The 14843-nt window shown below is 41.0% G+C and overlaps 2 protein-coding genes and 1 non-coding gene across 3 annotated transcripts; all 3 read left to right on the forward strand.

Annotated features, from left to right (window-relative positions):
• Positions 1-520: 520 nt before the first annotated feature.
• Positions 521-8869, forward strand: kri1 (KRI1 homolog). The gene is made up of 18 exons (XM_085270387.1): positions 521-743; positions 881-957; positions 1053-1155; positions 1241-1343; positions 3670-3727; positions 3811-3860; positions 3939-4041; positions 4137-4214; positions 4321-4433; positions 4514-4742; positions 4848-5018; positions 6565-6640; positions 6801-6916; positions 7015-7177; positions 7252-7382; positions 7899-7963; positions 8046-8141; positions 8225-8869. Exons 1-18 carry the CDS (start codon positions 659-661, stop codon positions 8712-8714), a joined length of 2307 nt encoding a protein of 768 aa, XP_085126513.1. The 5' UTR covers positions 521-658; the 3' UTR covers positions 8715-8869.
• Positions 7714-7812, forward strand: LOC146575618 (Z30 small nucleolar RNA). Its single transcript, XR_014892365.1, has one exon. It is a non-coding gene; the product is annotated as a Z30 small nucleolar RNA (small nucleolar RNA).
• A 635-nt stretch (positions 8870-9504) lies between the features above and the next one.
• On the forward strand, positions 9505-13410 carry spc24 (SPC24 component of NDC80 kinetochore complex). Its single transcript, XM_085272579.1, has 6 exons — positions 9505-9583; positions 10077-10251; positions 10415-10559; positions 10640-10744; positions 13012-13088; positions 13190-13410. Exons 2-6 carry the CDS (start codon positions 10086-10088, stop codon positions 13294-13296), a joined length of 600 nt encoding a protein of 199 aa, XP_085128705.1. The 5' UTR covers positions 9505-9583; positions 10077-10085; the 3' UTR covers positions 13297-13410.
• Positions 13411-14843: the final 1433 nt, after the last annotated feature.

Here is a 14843-nt window from a genome sequence, read left to right on the forward strand (position 1 = left end):
AATTTGCAGACTTGCACAGAGATGGTAAAATTATGATGGATGATAACGGAGAAGAAGACAACAGACGATGAGGACAGGGAGGATGCAGGGACTGACAGAGACAGGGAAGAAGTCTCATCGTGACGAGTAAAGTTTATCTTGCCTGGCTGGGCAGCTCTCTGGGTGCCCAGCACCCCCAAAACTCTGATCCTAGAATCGCCCCTGGCTGACATAATGTACAAATATGGATAAAATTAAATTAATTCAACTAGTTCGTGCAAAGATCTTTTAAGGGGATAAACATTTGTAAATGAGTGCAATTTGTTGCTTCATATACGAAACTTTGTTACAATTTAAAATAACAAAAAAAGAAGCACTGGCAGTGAAAATGGTCATTTAAATTTATTGCGCAATTTATTCAGATTTTTCAGGACAGAAAAAAAGTCACAAACTCATGATACTTGGCGTTACAGTTACAGGAAGCGCGAGGATTTTGGGCTTCAACTCATCAAACTGGTAGTCGCGCGCTCCCTGCCGGCCAATCGACGTAACGCACGAATCGTACACCGGAAACCACGTGTTCCAGCGTTACCATGCTTCTGTGAGCGACCTGGATTACTTGTCTTGGCTGTGTTTACTTGTGAGATTTAAACTACAGGGGACTTTTTTCTGTGAAAACATGTCGGGCAAGTCGGAGCTGAAGATTAATTCTCAGTTCGCGCAGAAATATGAGAAGTATCGACAGAAAGAAGAGCTGCAGAGACGTAAGTGTGTCACTAGCTAAGCAGCGTGTTAGCATCCCAACGTGGGGAAGTATTGCTAGCTTTAAAAGTAGTTGTTTTCTCCAGGGAAATGTGAAAGTCGCTATTATAATCTCTGCGTTCACGCTGTGTTTGTGCAGTGAAGGATCGCTACGGAGACCGAGAAGATGAGAGTGACTCGGGGTCTTCAGAGTCCAGCTCCGATGACAGTGAAGTGGTCAGTTAGCATCTCTAACTTTTCTTTTGCTTCCACTCCTTATCAATGAGGTGCTTGTATACATAACTGTGTGTATGTGATTTTCTCACCTTCAGGAGCTGGACCCTGGTGTTGAGAGGGATTTTTATAGGACTCTGTCGCTGCTGAAGAAGAAGGACCCAAAGATCTATGAGAGAGATGCTAAGTTCTACTCAGAAGGTGATTGTTGGGTATTGACATTAGCGTTGTTGTGATGGTTAGTAATAATCTTCATGCAGTGAAGTGACTTACCTGTTGCTTTCAGGCGCATCCAGCAGTGATGCAAAACCTTCCACCTCGAAGGAGAAAGCAGTAAAGCCCATGTATCTTAAAGACTATGAAAGAAAAATCATCCTGGAAAGGGAAGGGTGAGTGAAAGTCTGTTTAACTGCATCAAATAGCGTGAGACTACATCAATCAGGGATATACAGGTAGTACCAAATTAGAGCCTGACTAATGTGCTGGTAAGCCGCTATTACTGTCTGATATTGACACATCAATATGGGTATTGATGGATATGGTGTCTGATATGAAAAATATTTTACTTAATGCTGAAAAGGTTGAGGTGTTCTGGTTGGGAAGTGTCACAAAATGACATGGTAGGGATGCAATATACACTCATATACAATCATACACTCACTTAATTAGTTACACCTGCTTTCACCCTTGTTTGCCTTCTGGACTGCCTTAATTCTTTGTAGCATCAATTCAACAACAATCATCAGAGGTTTTGGTTCATACTGACATGACAGCATTAAACATTTGGTTCAGATTGGTTAGCCCCACATCCATGAAGTGAAACACCACATCCCAAACATGCTCCATTGGATTGAGATCCTATGAATGGAAGCCATCTGAGTGCGGCAAATTCATTGTCATGTTGAAGAAACTAGGGCTGAACGATTATGGAAAATAATCAAATTGCGATTTTTTGCCCCAATATTGCGATTGCGATGCGATATGCGATTATTTTTTAAGGTCTTTGTCTTCTGTATTATTAAACAAAGACAAGCAATACATCATATAGTATGGCCAATACTATATTACATTAATTTTAAACTGTTCTTTCCTGGAAGACAGACCTCTGTTATGATGACATGAGGTGATGCATGAATTGATGACTGACATTTTTATTTAACTTCTTCAATCACAACAGTATATTTGAACATACACAATAGTTTATTTTTAGCTTACAAACATCTGAGCATAAAGTGCTGACAAGGAACCCTGGTGTAAACATTAAAATGAAAGTCAGTACAATGTGCAGATTGCAGAAATATACATTAAAAAAAATCAGTGGCTTTACCACACTCAGTTTTTCGACATCTGTGAACTACTAGACAGTCATTCAATTAAAAAATAATATTAAATAAATAAAACTAATAAATAAAAAATACACACATCTTACTGATCTCTGCAGTCAGTAACATTACACATAAAGTGCAAACATAATAGCAATTGTATAAACACACACACAAACACGCCTTTAAAGTTTAAAGGCGTGAAATTGGACGGTCTAGCCTTCTGATTAGCGTCACCGCTGTCTCGGTGGAGTTTAATAAACTCGGCCGTCTGCTTCTTGCTATCTAAAATATAACCAGACACTGGTGTAAATTCTCGACTGTCTCATACTTCTGTTTAATAAGTTTTCTGTTTGACGTTTAGTCAGCTGTGTGAAAACCAAGGAGGAACCCACCCGGGGGATTAATAAAGTTTTATTTTATCTAATCTAATAACTTTAATCTCAGCCAAACCGATTTACTCACGAACAAACAAAACACTGAAAAAAGCCCAACAATAGCATTTTTAGGTCGTCTAAGTGACTTATATATTACGTTTAACCCGAGCAGTGAAACTCCGCGGTGATCTGAAAATGATGTGCAGGGAGTTGTGCCGTTCTCGGCCGCATCAGTAACCCTCGAGCTCCCGGCTAGCTGTCGAGCTGGTGGGTAGCAGACGCCTCTGAAAACGTCGAAGCACTTTTGCAAATATGGGATATCTTGATAAACCGAGCAGATATTTGATGTTTACACAACTACTTTCTCGCCTGAAAATATGTTAAAAGTTTATTTTGTGACCCAGAAAGATTAGTATGAGTAATTTTAAAACTTAGTAGCGGCCACCATTGCTGGAAACTGGAGTTTGGCTGGGCCGCGCTATGAATTCTGGGATATGGTAGTAATTTGGACAGCCTTCGGCGCGTCGCTGTGACGTAATCGGTCTACAAATGCGGCCTCAGGAGGATGCAGCCCATGAATTGTATAATATAATCGCAGTATAATCGCAGCCTTTGCGGTTAGAAAATTGCACTTGATCATGTCACGATATTATCGCAAATGCGATATATCGTTCAGCCCTAGAAGAAACTTTCACATCTTCAGAGTCACTTGAATTACAATCTTCCCTGATTCTGATGCTTCGTTTGAGCTTCAGCAGGTTGTCTTGACTATGGTCCATATGTCTAAGTGCACTGACTTCCTGCCATGTGATTGCGCGATTAGTTGTTGAACAGGTGTGCCTAATGTATTGGCCAGCAAGTGTATTTATAATTAATTACACAGATCTTGTAAGATGCCAAAGAAAGCTAGTCCCTGATTTGCTGCTTAGTGGGTCAGGAAGCATTTGGTGTTTTCCTCCTTCATGTGTTTCCTGTTTAATTCTCTGCCTGTAACACGTCTTGTTCTTGTTTTGCAGCAAATATGAAGATGATGACGACGACAGCGATGATGAGGAGGCTGTCAAGAGAAAAGAGGTAGGCAAAGTTCTTCACTAATATGTCTCCTTAGGAATGAACAAACTGATGCTTTCATTCATCACCTCTGTTTTCCTTCAAAGAGAGCCGCCTCTCCCAGCTACATGCAGGAGCAGAAGGAGCTGAAGGAAAGGTAAGTTAAGAGACACCTCGTGCTGTCCTGCTCTCGCACTCAAAGGCTTCTTACTGAAGTCGAAATCTCTCTCTGCAGCTTCCGGAAGTTCATCCAGGACAGCGATGACGATGATGAAGCTGGTGAAGCAGACAGAGCATCCCAGCTGCTGACCAAGAGGATCAAAACACAGGAGGAGAAGGTCAGAAGCTGATACCTGGTGCTCTTCATCTTTAAATTGGCGTCATTTACAGATGATTTTCAGGTCAGGTTAAACTTATCTGTGGATGCTCGTAGGATAAAGAAGAGGCAGATTATGTGGAGTGGCTGAAAGGCCAGGGAGAACTCGAGGGTGCAGAGGAGGTGAAGGACATGGTGAGTGTGTGTAAAAAAGGCTGGAGAGACTTCAGGAAGTTACATTTTGGTTGAGAAAGATGTTTGTGTTTAACTGACTGGTTATAAATGGTTTGTGTTGATATAGAAATATTTAAAAGACTACTGGAATGACCCAGAGCTGGATGAAAAGGAGCGTTTCCTGAGGGATTACGTGCTAAACAAGGGCTACCTAGATGACGATGATGATGATGATGAACGGTATGTGGAGGACCAGTTGGTTTATGTCTTACTCGTGAAGTGAAGAAACACTGCCAGCTTTAACAATGGGCCACATGCAGGATCCCAACCTACGATGAGGTGGTCCAGGATGACGTGGAGGATTCGGAGGAGGAGGGGGAGACTTTCTTAGAGCGCCAGGAGAACTTTGAGAGGAGCTACAACTTCCGCTTTGAAGAGCCCGATTCTCAAGAGGTCAAGACCTACCCCCGAAACATCGCCACCTCTGTGCGCACCAAGGACGACCGCAGGAAACGCAAAAGGGAGGAAATTAAAGAAAGGAAGCAAAAGGTGTGGATCATGTAGGAGAAGGAAGGGGAAAAAAACCCACAGGAATCCAAGTTGATCCTTTATTCGATTGTCAATATTTGACCCCTTTCCTAAAATTTACTTCAGGAGAAAGAACAGAAGCAGGAGCAGCTGAAGCAGTTGAAGAACCTGAAGAGGAAAGAGATTATGGAGAAGCTGAAGAAGCTCCAGGAGCTGACGGGGAACGAGCAGCTCGCTTTCGATCAAGCCGACCTCGACGGAGACTTCGATCCAAAACAGCACGACCAGCTCATGCAGGTCAGTGTACACACACACACACACACACACACACACACACACACTTTATTTATATATCCCCAAATATCACAACAATAGCTGTCTGGAGGTTCTTTATATTGTTAGGTAAAGCTAGCAATGCAGTAATACAGACAAAACCCCGACAATCAGATGATCTCATATGAGGAAGCACTTGTTGACAGTGGGGAAGAAAAACTCCCTTTTAACAGGAAGAAATATCTGGCAGAACCAGGCTCAGGGAGGGGCGGGGCCATCTGCTGCCATGTTGTATGTATGAAAACTGAGAGTCTCTGTGGAGTTTACTGTGGCACATGCAGATAGTCCAAGGTGTGGTTCTCTGTAATCCCAGGCTTTTTAGCTTTTATCATGACAACTAGCTAAAAAAAAAAGGTTAGATTTAACCTTTATCCTGTACAAGTACATAAGCTAATCAGCCAAACAAACTTCAGGCTTTACACCAGTGAACAACAACAATTGTTCGTATTTATTTGGTGAGGATGCTGCTTTTTATATGCATAACGTTTTACCACGATGTAATCGTAGAGTGAATAGTATTAGCTGCTAAAGCTAAAAAAAAGGTGCTTCACACTGCAATGATAAAGCATTAGGATAGAACACGTTAATCAACAAAAAAAAAAAAAACATGTAAAATAAACATGCCAGAATTTAGCTTATTTTTTTTAGAAAGCAAAAGAATTGTAAAAAAATTCTTTTATGTCAGTTTTTAATGTTTGGTGTTGGAGAGGGCAAATTCACCTGTGTTTTAATCGGGATGTAGGGACAGCTGGGAGCATTTGCTCAGTACAACACACTGATCTAGTGCGAGTGTGCAGGGTTAAACCTTCAGAGAGGTACGGACGTGCCAAGGCATGCGGTGACTTGAGAAGAAATTATTAGAATCTGCTGTAAAACTTACCAGGACTTGATGTAAGGAAAACACATTTGCAGCACCATAAATCCTGCTACACAAACACACACTGAGGAGATAAAACCCACATATACTCTGTTGGGAGGAGCCAAACAATCAGTGGCATGATTGTGGATCACAAAGGAAAGTATGAAAATTTACTGCTACCCACATTTAGAGGACTTCTGGTTTTATATTCCAGTGATAAGTAACAAGATAACAATGAAACAACTTGATGTCATATAACATTTGAAAAAAATCTTTTTTGGGGGAGAAATTTCTGAAATCTTGTTAGGGTTGATCTGAGACTTGAGAGATTAAACAGAAGGATTATAACCCAAAATTTGGACTCATTTATGGAAAATGTATTTTTTTTTTTTTCAGTCGTAGAGAGAGAAAGGGGGGGAAGAGTGGCGTAAACAAGCTACCTGCTATGATTGTAATATGGATAAAGCTTCACATCCAGAGCAGGAGCAGCAAAGCAACAGCTGTCGGCGTTGACCTTAACGATGGCCGGCCTCCGGCGGTTCACACAGCTGCGTTGCGTTTGGCAGATTTCTCTGCTCCAGCATTTAAACCAGGAGGTCGAAGGAGGAACTGAAAGTCTCGTTTAACTTCACCGGCAGTTTGTGTTTGCAGAAATTCTTTGGCGATGAATACTATGGAGAGGAGGAGGATGAGAAGCCTCAGTTTGAGGACGATGATGAGCTGGAGGGTGAGCTAACTGAGAAGCCAGTTTTAATCAGATTGAAGCTAACATGTGCTAAATACACATTTGTGGGTTGCACTGAGTCATGAGTAGAAAGTTGATGTGATTGTGGCGCTCAGTTTATTTTTTGCATAAATGTCTGAACACAACCTCCTGTGTGTGACAGAGCACTGGAACTGGGACACTTGGACCGGAGAGGAACGCGAGGAGGACTATGGTGAGGAGTATGATGGAGAGGAGTACAGTGCTGCTGAACCCTACTGCGAGGATCAAGACTTTAATGTGAGCTTATGCTCCTTACTGATCAGTTGTCTGATGCTGATTGTCCTGATCAACAGTCTCTCTCACTAAAAGATCTTTGTTTAAACCTGTTTCTGCAGATGGATGCAGACTATGACCCCAGTCGGCAAACAGTTTCCAAGAAGAAGAAGAAAAAGGAGAGGAAGATGATGAAGAAGGAGGATCTGCCTCAAATGGGCAAGAAAAAAAAGAAGTCTCACTTTGCAGAGGTCATCACCAAGAACAAACCTGTGTTTGATCCTCGTAAGTGCCGTTAAAGCTCGCACGTGCTCGCTAACACAGCGTGGATGTTGTCTAATGGAGCGCTGTCGTTTCAGAGGAGAAGAGCTTCGAGCAGTACTTGGACGAGTACTACAAGCTGGACTACGAGGACATCATCGATGACCTCCCGTGCAGGTTTCGCTACAGGCAGGTGGTGCCCAATGACTTTGGCCTGACCACAGATGAGGTGAGAGAGGTTGCACTTGCAGGCTTTTCATTTTTGCGCAGTGGCAGGTTAATGATGATTACCACATTAAGCTGAAGTCAGCTCACTTAGCTGTGTCCTCAGTGTTTCAGTCTTCTTGTAGCCTCCATATTGGCTCTTAATGATGTCATGGATGTGTTGCAGTAGCCATGTAGTGATAATCTCATTTGCTCTCATTATTTGATCTGGCCATGCATGAGTCCGGGCACATGACACCCAACTCTGTTCTGTTCCCACATGCACCAGCATATAGAAGAGTTCAAAGCTGCAGAGCATGTGCGGGAGACGGTGTTTAGGCTGTAGGTGAATTGTTCTGCGGTGATGAGCCTTGGCTAGATTGATCTGGTATTGCTTCCTTCTGGGGAGAGCTCTGACCAGGGAATGATCTCAGCTTAATCTTCTCTCTGAGCAGACCACACAGGGATTTGATGAAGTGGCAGCAAATGCAAAATTATCCAAAAATTGATTTGAACTAATGAGGCTGCTTCCTCTCCGCAGATTATAAAGGCTAATGACAAGGAGCTGAACCGCTGGTGCTCTCTGAGGAAGACGTGCATGTTCAGGTACGCTGGTTCTGTCTTCTTTTAAGCGTTTCGTCCCTTTATCTGATGTCTTTTGTTCAACTTTTCTTCTTTGTTTTGACAGGTCTGAAAAGGAAGAGCTGAGCGATCTGAAGAACTATAAAATCAAGGCTCAGAATGACAGGAAGAAGAGAGAAATCCTTAACTCTGTGTATCTGGAGTGAGTAACATATTGATCTACTGTATTAATGAATGTGTTCCAATCATTTTATCAATATGTGACTATGTTAATTTACCCTACAGAGGCGATGAAGATGTGATTGAGGCCAAGACAAAGGTGGGCAAGAAGCGAAGAGATCGTCTGAAGAACGCTGAGAAGCAAAACACAGAAGCAGAGGATGGTAGTGCAGTACCCCCTGTGGACTCTACAGAACAGACTCTTGTTCAGGCTCTTCAGGAGGCCGGGGATGCCATTGAGGATGAGGAGGAGATTCTGATTCCCAAGAAGAAGAAACATGAAGGAGAACCCCAGATTACAGAGGAGGCGGTGTCAGCAGCTAAACCAGAAGAAGTGAAAAGTGGGACTGCGAGACCGAAATGGTCTAAGAAGAAGCACAAGCATTCAGGTGGTCGTATCCTCTCAGGAAGAATCGGGGTGAAGATAGGCGGCCGGGAGTTCAGTAGGCAGAGACTGAAGGCCTATGGCCTGAACCCCAAGAGACTGTACTTCAGACAACTCGGCAGACAAAAACGAAAAGCTCAGGAGAAGAAGGAGAAGCAGAAAAAAGAGTGACAGCTCTGCCACTGTTTCAGATACAATCCTTCATAATCATGGTGTGAAATACAGCACGGAGAAAAATGGCAAATTTTCCAAATGTTTCACTTCTTCACATTGACCCTTTTGACTGTATAATGTAAATAAAATGTGTATTAAATGGTAGCTATGAAAACCTGAAGCTCCAGTTCTGTTGTGTAATCTTGCATTGGTTGGAGTCATTTGTGCCCGCTTATGTTTAGGTGTGGGTGGTTTTTGTATGTCAGGCATTTATGACTCAGATCTGGCAGCAGCTCATTGATGTACTGGACCCCTGAGAACCTGCATGACTTGCTAATTTCTGAAACCCCAATGGCATTGTGGTTTGTTTTAAATGTCATCCACGGGGGCTCTTAGAAGTGCATCATAGCTCTGTGCTCAAAACAGCCTGCTGGTCGGCCTGTCTTATAACTGCAAAATCAATTTGCTGTATTGAGTGGGTTGTATCTTTTGTTTTGGCCAGTTTCAAAAGCGAGTGGTTGGGGAAAAAAACATTTCCAACTATAGTTGGAAAAATAACAAGGGGGAACAGGGTTGAAAGTGTATCAATACACAAAACTTGTACCTTATTCAATTCCTCATGCAAAGCTGTTTTAAGAGGTCGACATCTGCAATGTTAAATGATTAACCAGCGTGTTAAAATCACTTAAAGTGGGAAATTTAAAGTAAAATTACAACAGGAATTTCTGTAAAGTCAAGTAGTCCTCACATGTTTTGTCATTTGACTGGTGTACATTAGGGGGCGGTATGAGCTTAAGGCCGGTCTGAAAGTCAGGCTACTACCAACGAAGAAGAAAAGAAGCGGCGCGCTCAGCGGATGAATTTGAATCCTGGAGGAGTGCTAGTCGGTATGTTTGCTGTTCTAATTTGACCTCAAAACATGCTTCTTCCTTCCATAGCCCTGTTGTTACTTGATTGACATACCCTGGAGGATATTGTTGGGTACTCGTACTGTGTTTGTTAGCATTTTTAGAGCATGCTAGCTTGATACGCAACTACCGTTCAAAGGAAGCTTTGATTCGTAAACGTAAACAAGTCTTTATGGGCCTTAAAATTTCACCTATAGCGCTTAAAATGGAAACTAATGTTTTCTAAACTTTTTAACGTACAGTTTGTAACAGGAACGTATGTCCAAGAGCGAAAATAATCGCCTCCCCTTGTTAAACGGAATTATCAAGATACTCAAACGTTACTTTGTGTTATTACACAGTCAGACTAACTCATCTGGGTGTTTCTCACAGTTGCATGTTTACCCCTGAAGCTTAATGAGTCTTCATAAACTCTTTCACAGCATTAGCCGACATGTTTTCACTTTAATGTAGTATCTTCTTTGCTTTCTAGCTGCCCACTATGGCTCAAGGTCATAAATTTCAAGACTTGGAGGAGACTGGGGAGGCTTTGGTGGGATTCATCAACAGCAGTCAGCCTGACAAACTGAAAGGACTGAAAGATGAGCATCAGGCTCTTTTTGATCAACACACAGAAACAGCGAAGATTGTCACACAGATTTTAAAAGGTAAGCAAACAGCCCGTTTGTTCCTTTTACACCATCGTGTGCATTTTCATGGGCACATGAATCCAAAGGGAAGGCTGTGAAATTTTGTGGCACTCGTGTAAACTGTCTGTGTCAGAAAAACTTCATTGTATTCCCTCTGTGTGTCGCTGTCCTCCATCCTCAGATTTGGCTCAGATTGAAGAGAATGCAGGTCAGAGGCTGTTGGACATGGAACAGGAGAAGATGCGAAGGGAGAAGGAGCTGGAGAGCTTGGAGGAGCAGCTGAGGCAGTGCACAGCGAAGAGCCAGATCACTGACTCAGAATTACAGTATCCTTTTTTATAGGTGTGTTTGTCGTGAAGAAAAACGGCTATAAAACAAGTCCATTTTATCCTGAACCCTCCTCCAGGTTTCTTCAAAAAGAGTTGGAAAGTCTGAGAAACGCTGAAAATGAGCTCGAGATTCTTCAGAGTGAAGTCGAAGAAGACACCACCGAGGTCATCCCTTCAGCAGTGTGAGTGTGGTACGGTTAGTTAAAAAAGGGTTTCATCTCAAATAAGATTTAGACAAGTCTAAGAATATATGTGTGTGCAGTTGTGCATCAACAGTAAAAGTGCAGATGCTCTCAACTTTACATGTTACAACAACATTCAGTGTGAACAGTGAAGACAATCTGGATATTTTTTAATTCTGGGATTTTTCTTTAAATTCTTTCAACTTTTTTATCAGGATGGATGTGAGATGGTTCTTAAAAAGTCATGTTTAAGTTATCGAATTCTCAGAAATGGTTCTCATGGTCTGGAAAGTTCACTTTTTAATGTGTGTTTGACTTGCACAGATGGATGGTAGTGGTGGTTCAGTTATGCAGTCAAAAAAAGTCACATTAATGCATAAGCAAGCATGAGATTAGAACTGTGAGCATGTGTTTCTTTGACCTTAGTTGCTGAGGTAGCTAAGTAAATCATTGTTTTTCACGAGCAGAGATCACCCCAAACAGCAAAAACATGATCATAAAATTCATCTTGCCTGACACACCAGCTTTATGTCACAATCTCACTGTGCTGTGCATGCCTAACAGGCTGCACATAGAGCAAAGTGTGAACATCAGGGTTTTTTTTTGTTTTGTTGTTGCATTCTAGCATCAGCATTGCCCTATAAATATCACAGAGAGAGGAAAAAAAGCAGCAGGCATGCCTGTAGTTGCCAGAGATGTGCACAGACCTCTGCAAAAATAATTTCTGTTTACCTTTTTATTTAGCATTACAATATTCAACCATTAAAGGTGATTTAAAAAAAATCACTTTACTGTCAAATATTTAATGCAATGAAGACACATCTTGACAGTCAGGATTAACAAATAATCAGTTATGACAATAATCAAAGTTTTGATAAAGTTAAATGGAAGAGGAAGTGAGTTTGTTGCCTGTGGGTGTTTGTGGAAATCTTTCCTCTGAATTTGCTGCAAACCTGCACTTCCAGTTGGCTGTTTTTGTAACTGCTATGCTTCTCCAAACGGTTGCCTTTTAATGTTGCCCGGGCTTTTGACAGCTCTGGAGTAAACAGCATTTCTTATTATGCATACTGGATATGAATGATCAAAGTTTGAATATGCTTATATCAGCTATTGAATTAAGGCTTTACAAAGAACATTTTAATAAATAATAAATTAAAATAGTCAGGGAGTATGACAAATAAGAGGGCTCATCTCATGCACCACCTGGTATAATGTTGGCTGAGCAAACTTGCATTAAATCAACACTGGTTACACTTAGCTTGGCAAAGCTACCTCCTATTTCAGAGCAATCTAATGGCTGAGTCACACAACAGCAGTGTTCTTACGTCTATGTCGGTGACTTCCTATTGATTTTTTTTCGCATTCTGCAACTTGTGGTGACTGAGTTGCGATTGCACGGTTCACCTGATAGGGGGCAACCTTTCTCCAAACAGTTGCACTCTGACTTGGACTGACCGCAGTCACTCAGAGAGATTGTTGAAGGTTTGCAGATAACTATCTGATTTCTAAATACAGATTGCTCACTGCAATAATTAAATATCAATTTTTGTTAAATGTGAATTTGTCTATGTAGACAGCAACAGTGATTTTTGAAGTTGTATTACAATTAATTGGTGTATTATCAGAAATAGATTGCATGTAATTGCCAGCTTGACCCCATTCAGTATCAGACTGATTGCAGACTGATGCTGTCTAATGGCAGGTTTGAGTGTCAGTGTTGGTATGTTTGATAATATCATCTTTCAGCAAAAAATAACTGAAGTGAGAGAACTTCAGTTTTATCGCATTGGATAAAACTGACAAAGTTGAACTTTGAGCACATCATTTGCAGTTGAAAAAGGTGCTAAATCACAATGTAAGGTACTGCAATAATCAGCAGATCCAGAATGTTAAAAATCTCAATATTATTGTATCTGATTATTCCCACCTCGAGTATTTCACTTTTTATATGCTTTTTAAACAATGTTGTGAGTTTGAATAATTACCACTATGACCAGATCTTGATGGTTTTTTTTGGGTTTTTTTTTAATCAATTGTTTTGTTTTTTTTTATGGTATCGGTACTTCCTTTTGTTTTTATATTCTAACCCTTTTATGGTACTTCCTGTTAAAATAGAAAAGGCAACATGTCTGTCTACATGTCTATCATATCTGTAAAGAGCTTTAAACGCTGCACTGTGCAGGCATGTAATCAGAGATGATCTGAAGCACTGACTGTTTGTGAATTCTGTTTATTCTTGTTTCTTTTCTCTCTTTTTTTTTAAACAGATACGTGGCTCAGGTCTACTACCTAATAACCAAGATCAAGTGGGAATATGACACCCCGGCGAACATTTTAAAAGGAGGTACAGTCATGTTTTCTCATTTTTAGTGTACCATCTTCTCTCTACTTGAAGTTTGGTGTTGATGTGGCTTCAGACCATCAGCTTCTTTCCTTACATTGCAGTGCACTATGGTGCAGACCTGGCAACCCCCATCAACATCGACACCACCTCGCGCTCTCGCATTGATGTAAGCGACCAGCTTTGGGGCTTCGTCAGCACCGAGTGGTAGCCGAAGGACGGATGTGAAGTAGTCAGAGGTGTTGAGTGTGTTATTTTTGTTTGTCTGTGGAAGTGCGTGTTCTGTTCTCGTGTTTTTAAAAATTAAAATTGTCACACCCTTGGATTTGTGCCTTTTTTGTTTAGTGCCTAAAATGTTGGTCGGGGTGCCCTCAGTCTAATGTGTTTCAGTAATGAGGATGGGATGAGACTGAGTGGTTTGACGGTCACTAGATGTCGCTGTAGAGTGTCATCTACAGCTTTTCTAAATGTCTTTAGAGATGGCATTTTGCTTTACTGAGTTGTATAGTTTAAAGATTAAAGGAAAAGGCTGTTGACAGATTTAAAAAAAGATTTAGAGGTTAAATCAGTAAATAAAGGTTTTCATTTTTTCCCCTTCATTAACGTCACCATATCAAGGTAGTCTAATTAATTTATTATAAACTGGGTGTCTTAGTATTTAATTTAATAGCTTTACTTTTCAGTGTAATTTTATTATCAGAATCTAGTTTGATTTGGCAATCACGCTCATCCTGTAATTTTAGCTCTATTTAGTTTTTATTGATCACCTTAAACATCCAAATAAAAATATCAACTTTAGTTATTTTTTTGAATTTTCCCCTCTATGTCCAGTCTGCAGTGGCTGTTGTTGGGCCTTTCTTTTTCTTTTTCAAAAGTAAAACATGAACTACGAGGCCATTAAAATCCCCCCAGCATCATTTATATGTGGCTTTGCTGAACTAGCAAGTTGTGCATTTGCAGCAGGAGAAAGATTTTCAAATATAAAGTATCCTGGTTGCCCACGCATGACACTGTGGGTTGTGTTATATACCCTCAGGCCTTGTTCTACAAGAACTAAGTCACCCCTTTCTTTGCAGGATGGTGTTTGGTTTAGAGTGGGCAGGATGACATATACAGACTTAGGGAGACATAAATTCACAGCTACCAGAATGTGGTTTCCTTACGGTAAACAGAGCATTAAGCGCACAGTTCTGTTTTTTTTATTTCTGCAACTTCATCGATACCTCTGCCTCAGCACACATCATTCGGTGGTTTTGGCAAGTGGTTTCCATGGAGGTGGGGTTTTGTCACTTAAGCCCGCGTTCCAGTGTAGTATTCTTGAGCTTTCCTTTGATGATGTTTGAGTAGGTATTTGAGCTTTCAGTTCTGCCGAATTATTTAAGCGATGCTTCTGTGTAACTTGGTAAATGCTCCACTTATGGTCGGTTTAGGTATTTTAGTATCAATTAAGTAGCGGCGTGATAATTTAAGACCAGCTTTAGTAAGTAACGGTGTTGTTTCGTCTCAGAGTACCAGAAATGTGTCGAATCAAACACAAAGTGCTACAAGCACATCATTTATTGCGTGACTTCACATTTTTCTCCATGTACAGTAGGTGGTAGAGAGGTGACATTTTTAAACCTGTCTATTACTGACTTTTTCTTATATCTCGAGTTGGTAATTTTATTGTTTTCCTATTGTATATGTCAGGAAGTGCCAGGTATAAGTATAGATATTTTCGTAGCGAGAAACAGGAAGGATGTCGACCTCTTGTGAGAC

The sequence above is a fragment of the Mchenga conophoros genome, linkage group LG4, assembly GCF_057382185.1.
Source record: "Mchenga conophoros isolate Kocher_MC1m ecotype Shallow Benthic linkage group LG4, M_conophoros_male_GT1.1, whole genome shotgun sequence".
NCBI lineage: Eukaryota > Metazoa > Chordata > Actinopteri > Cichliformes > Cichlidae > Mchenga > Mchenga conophoros.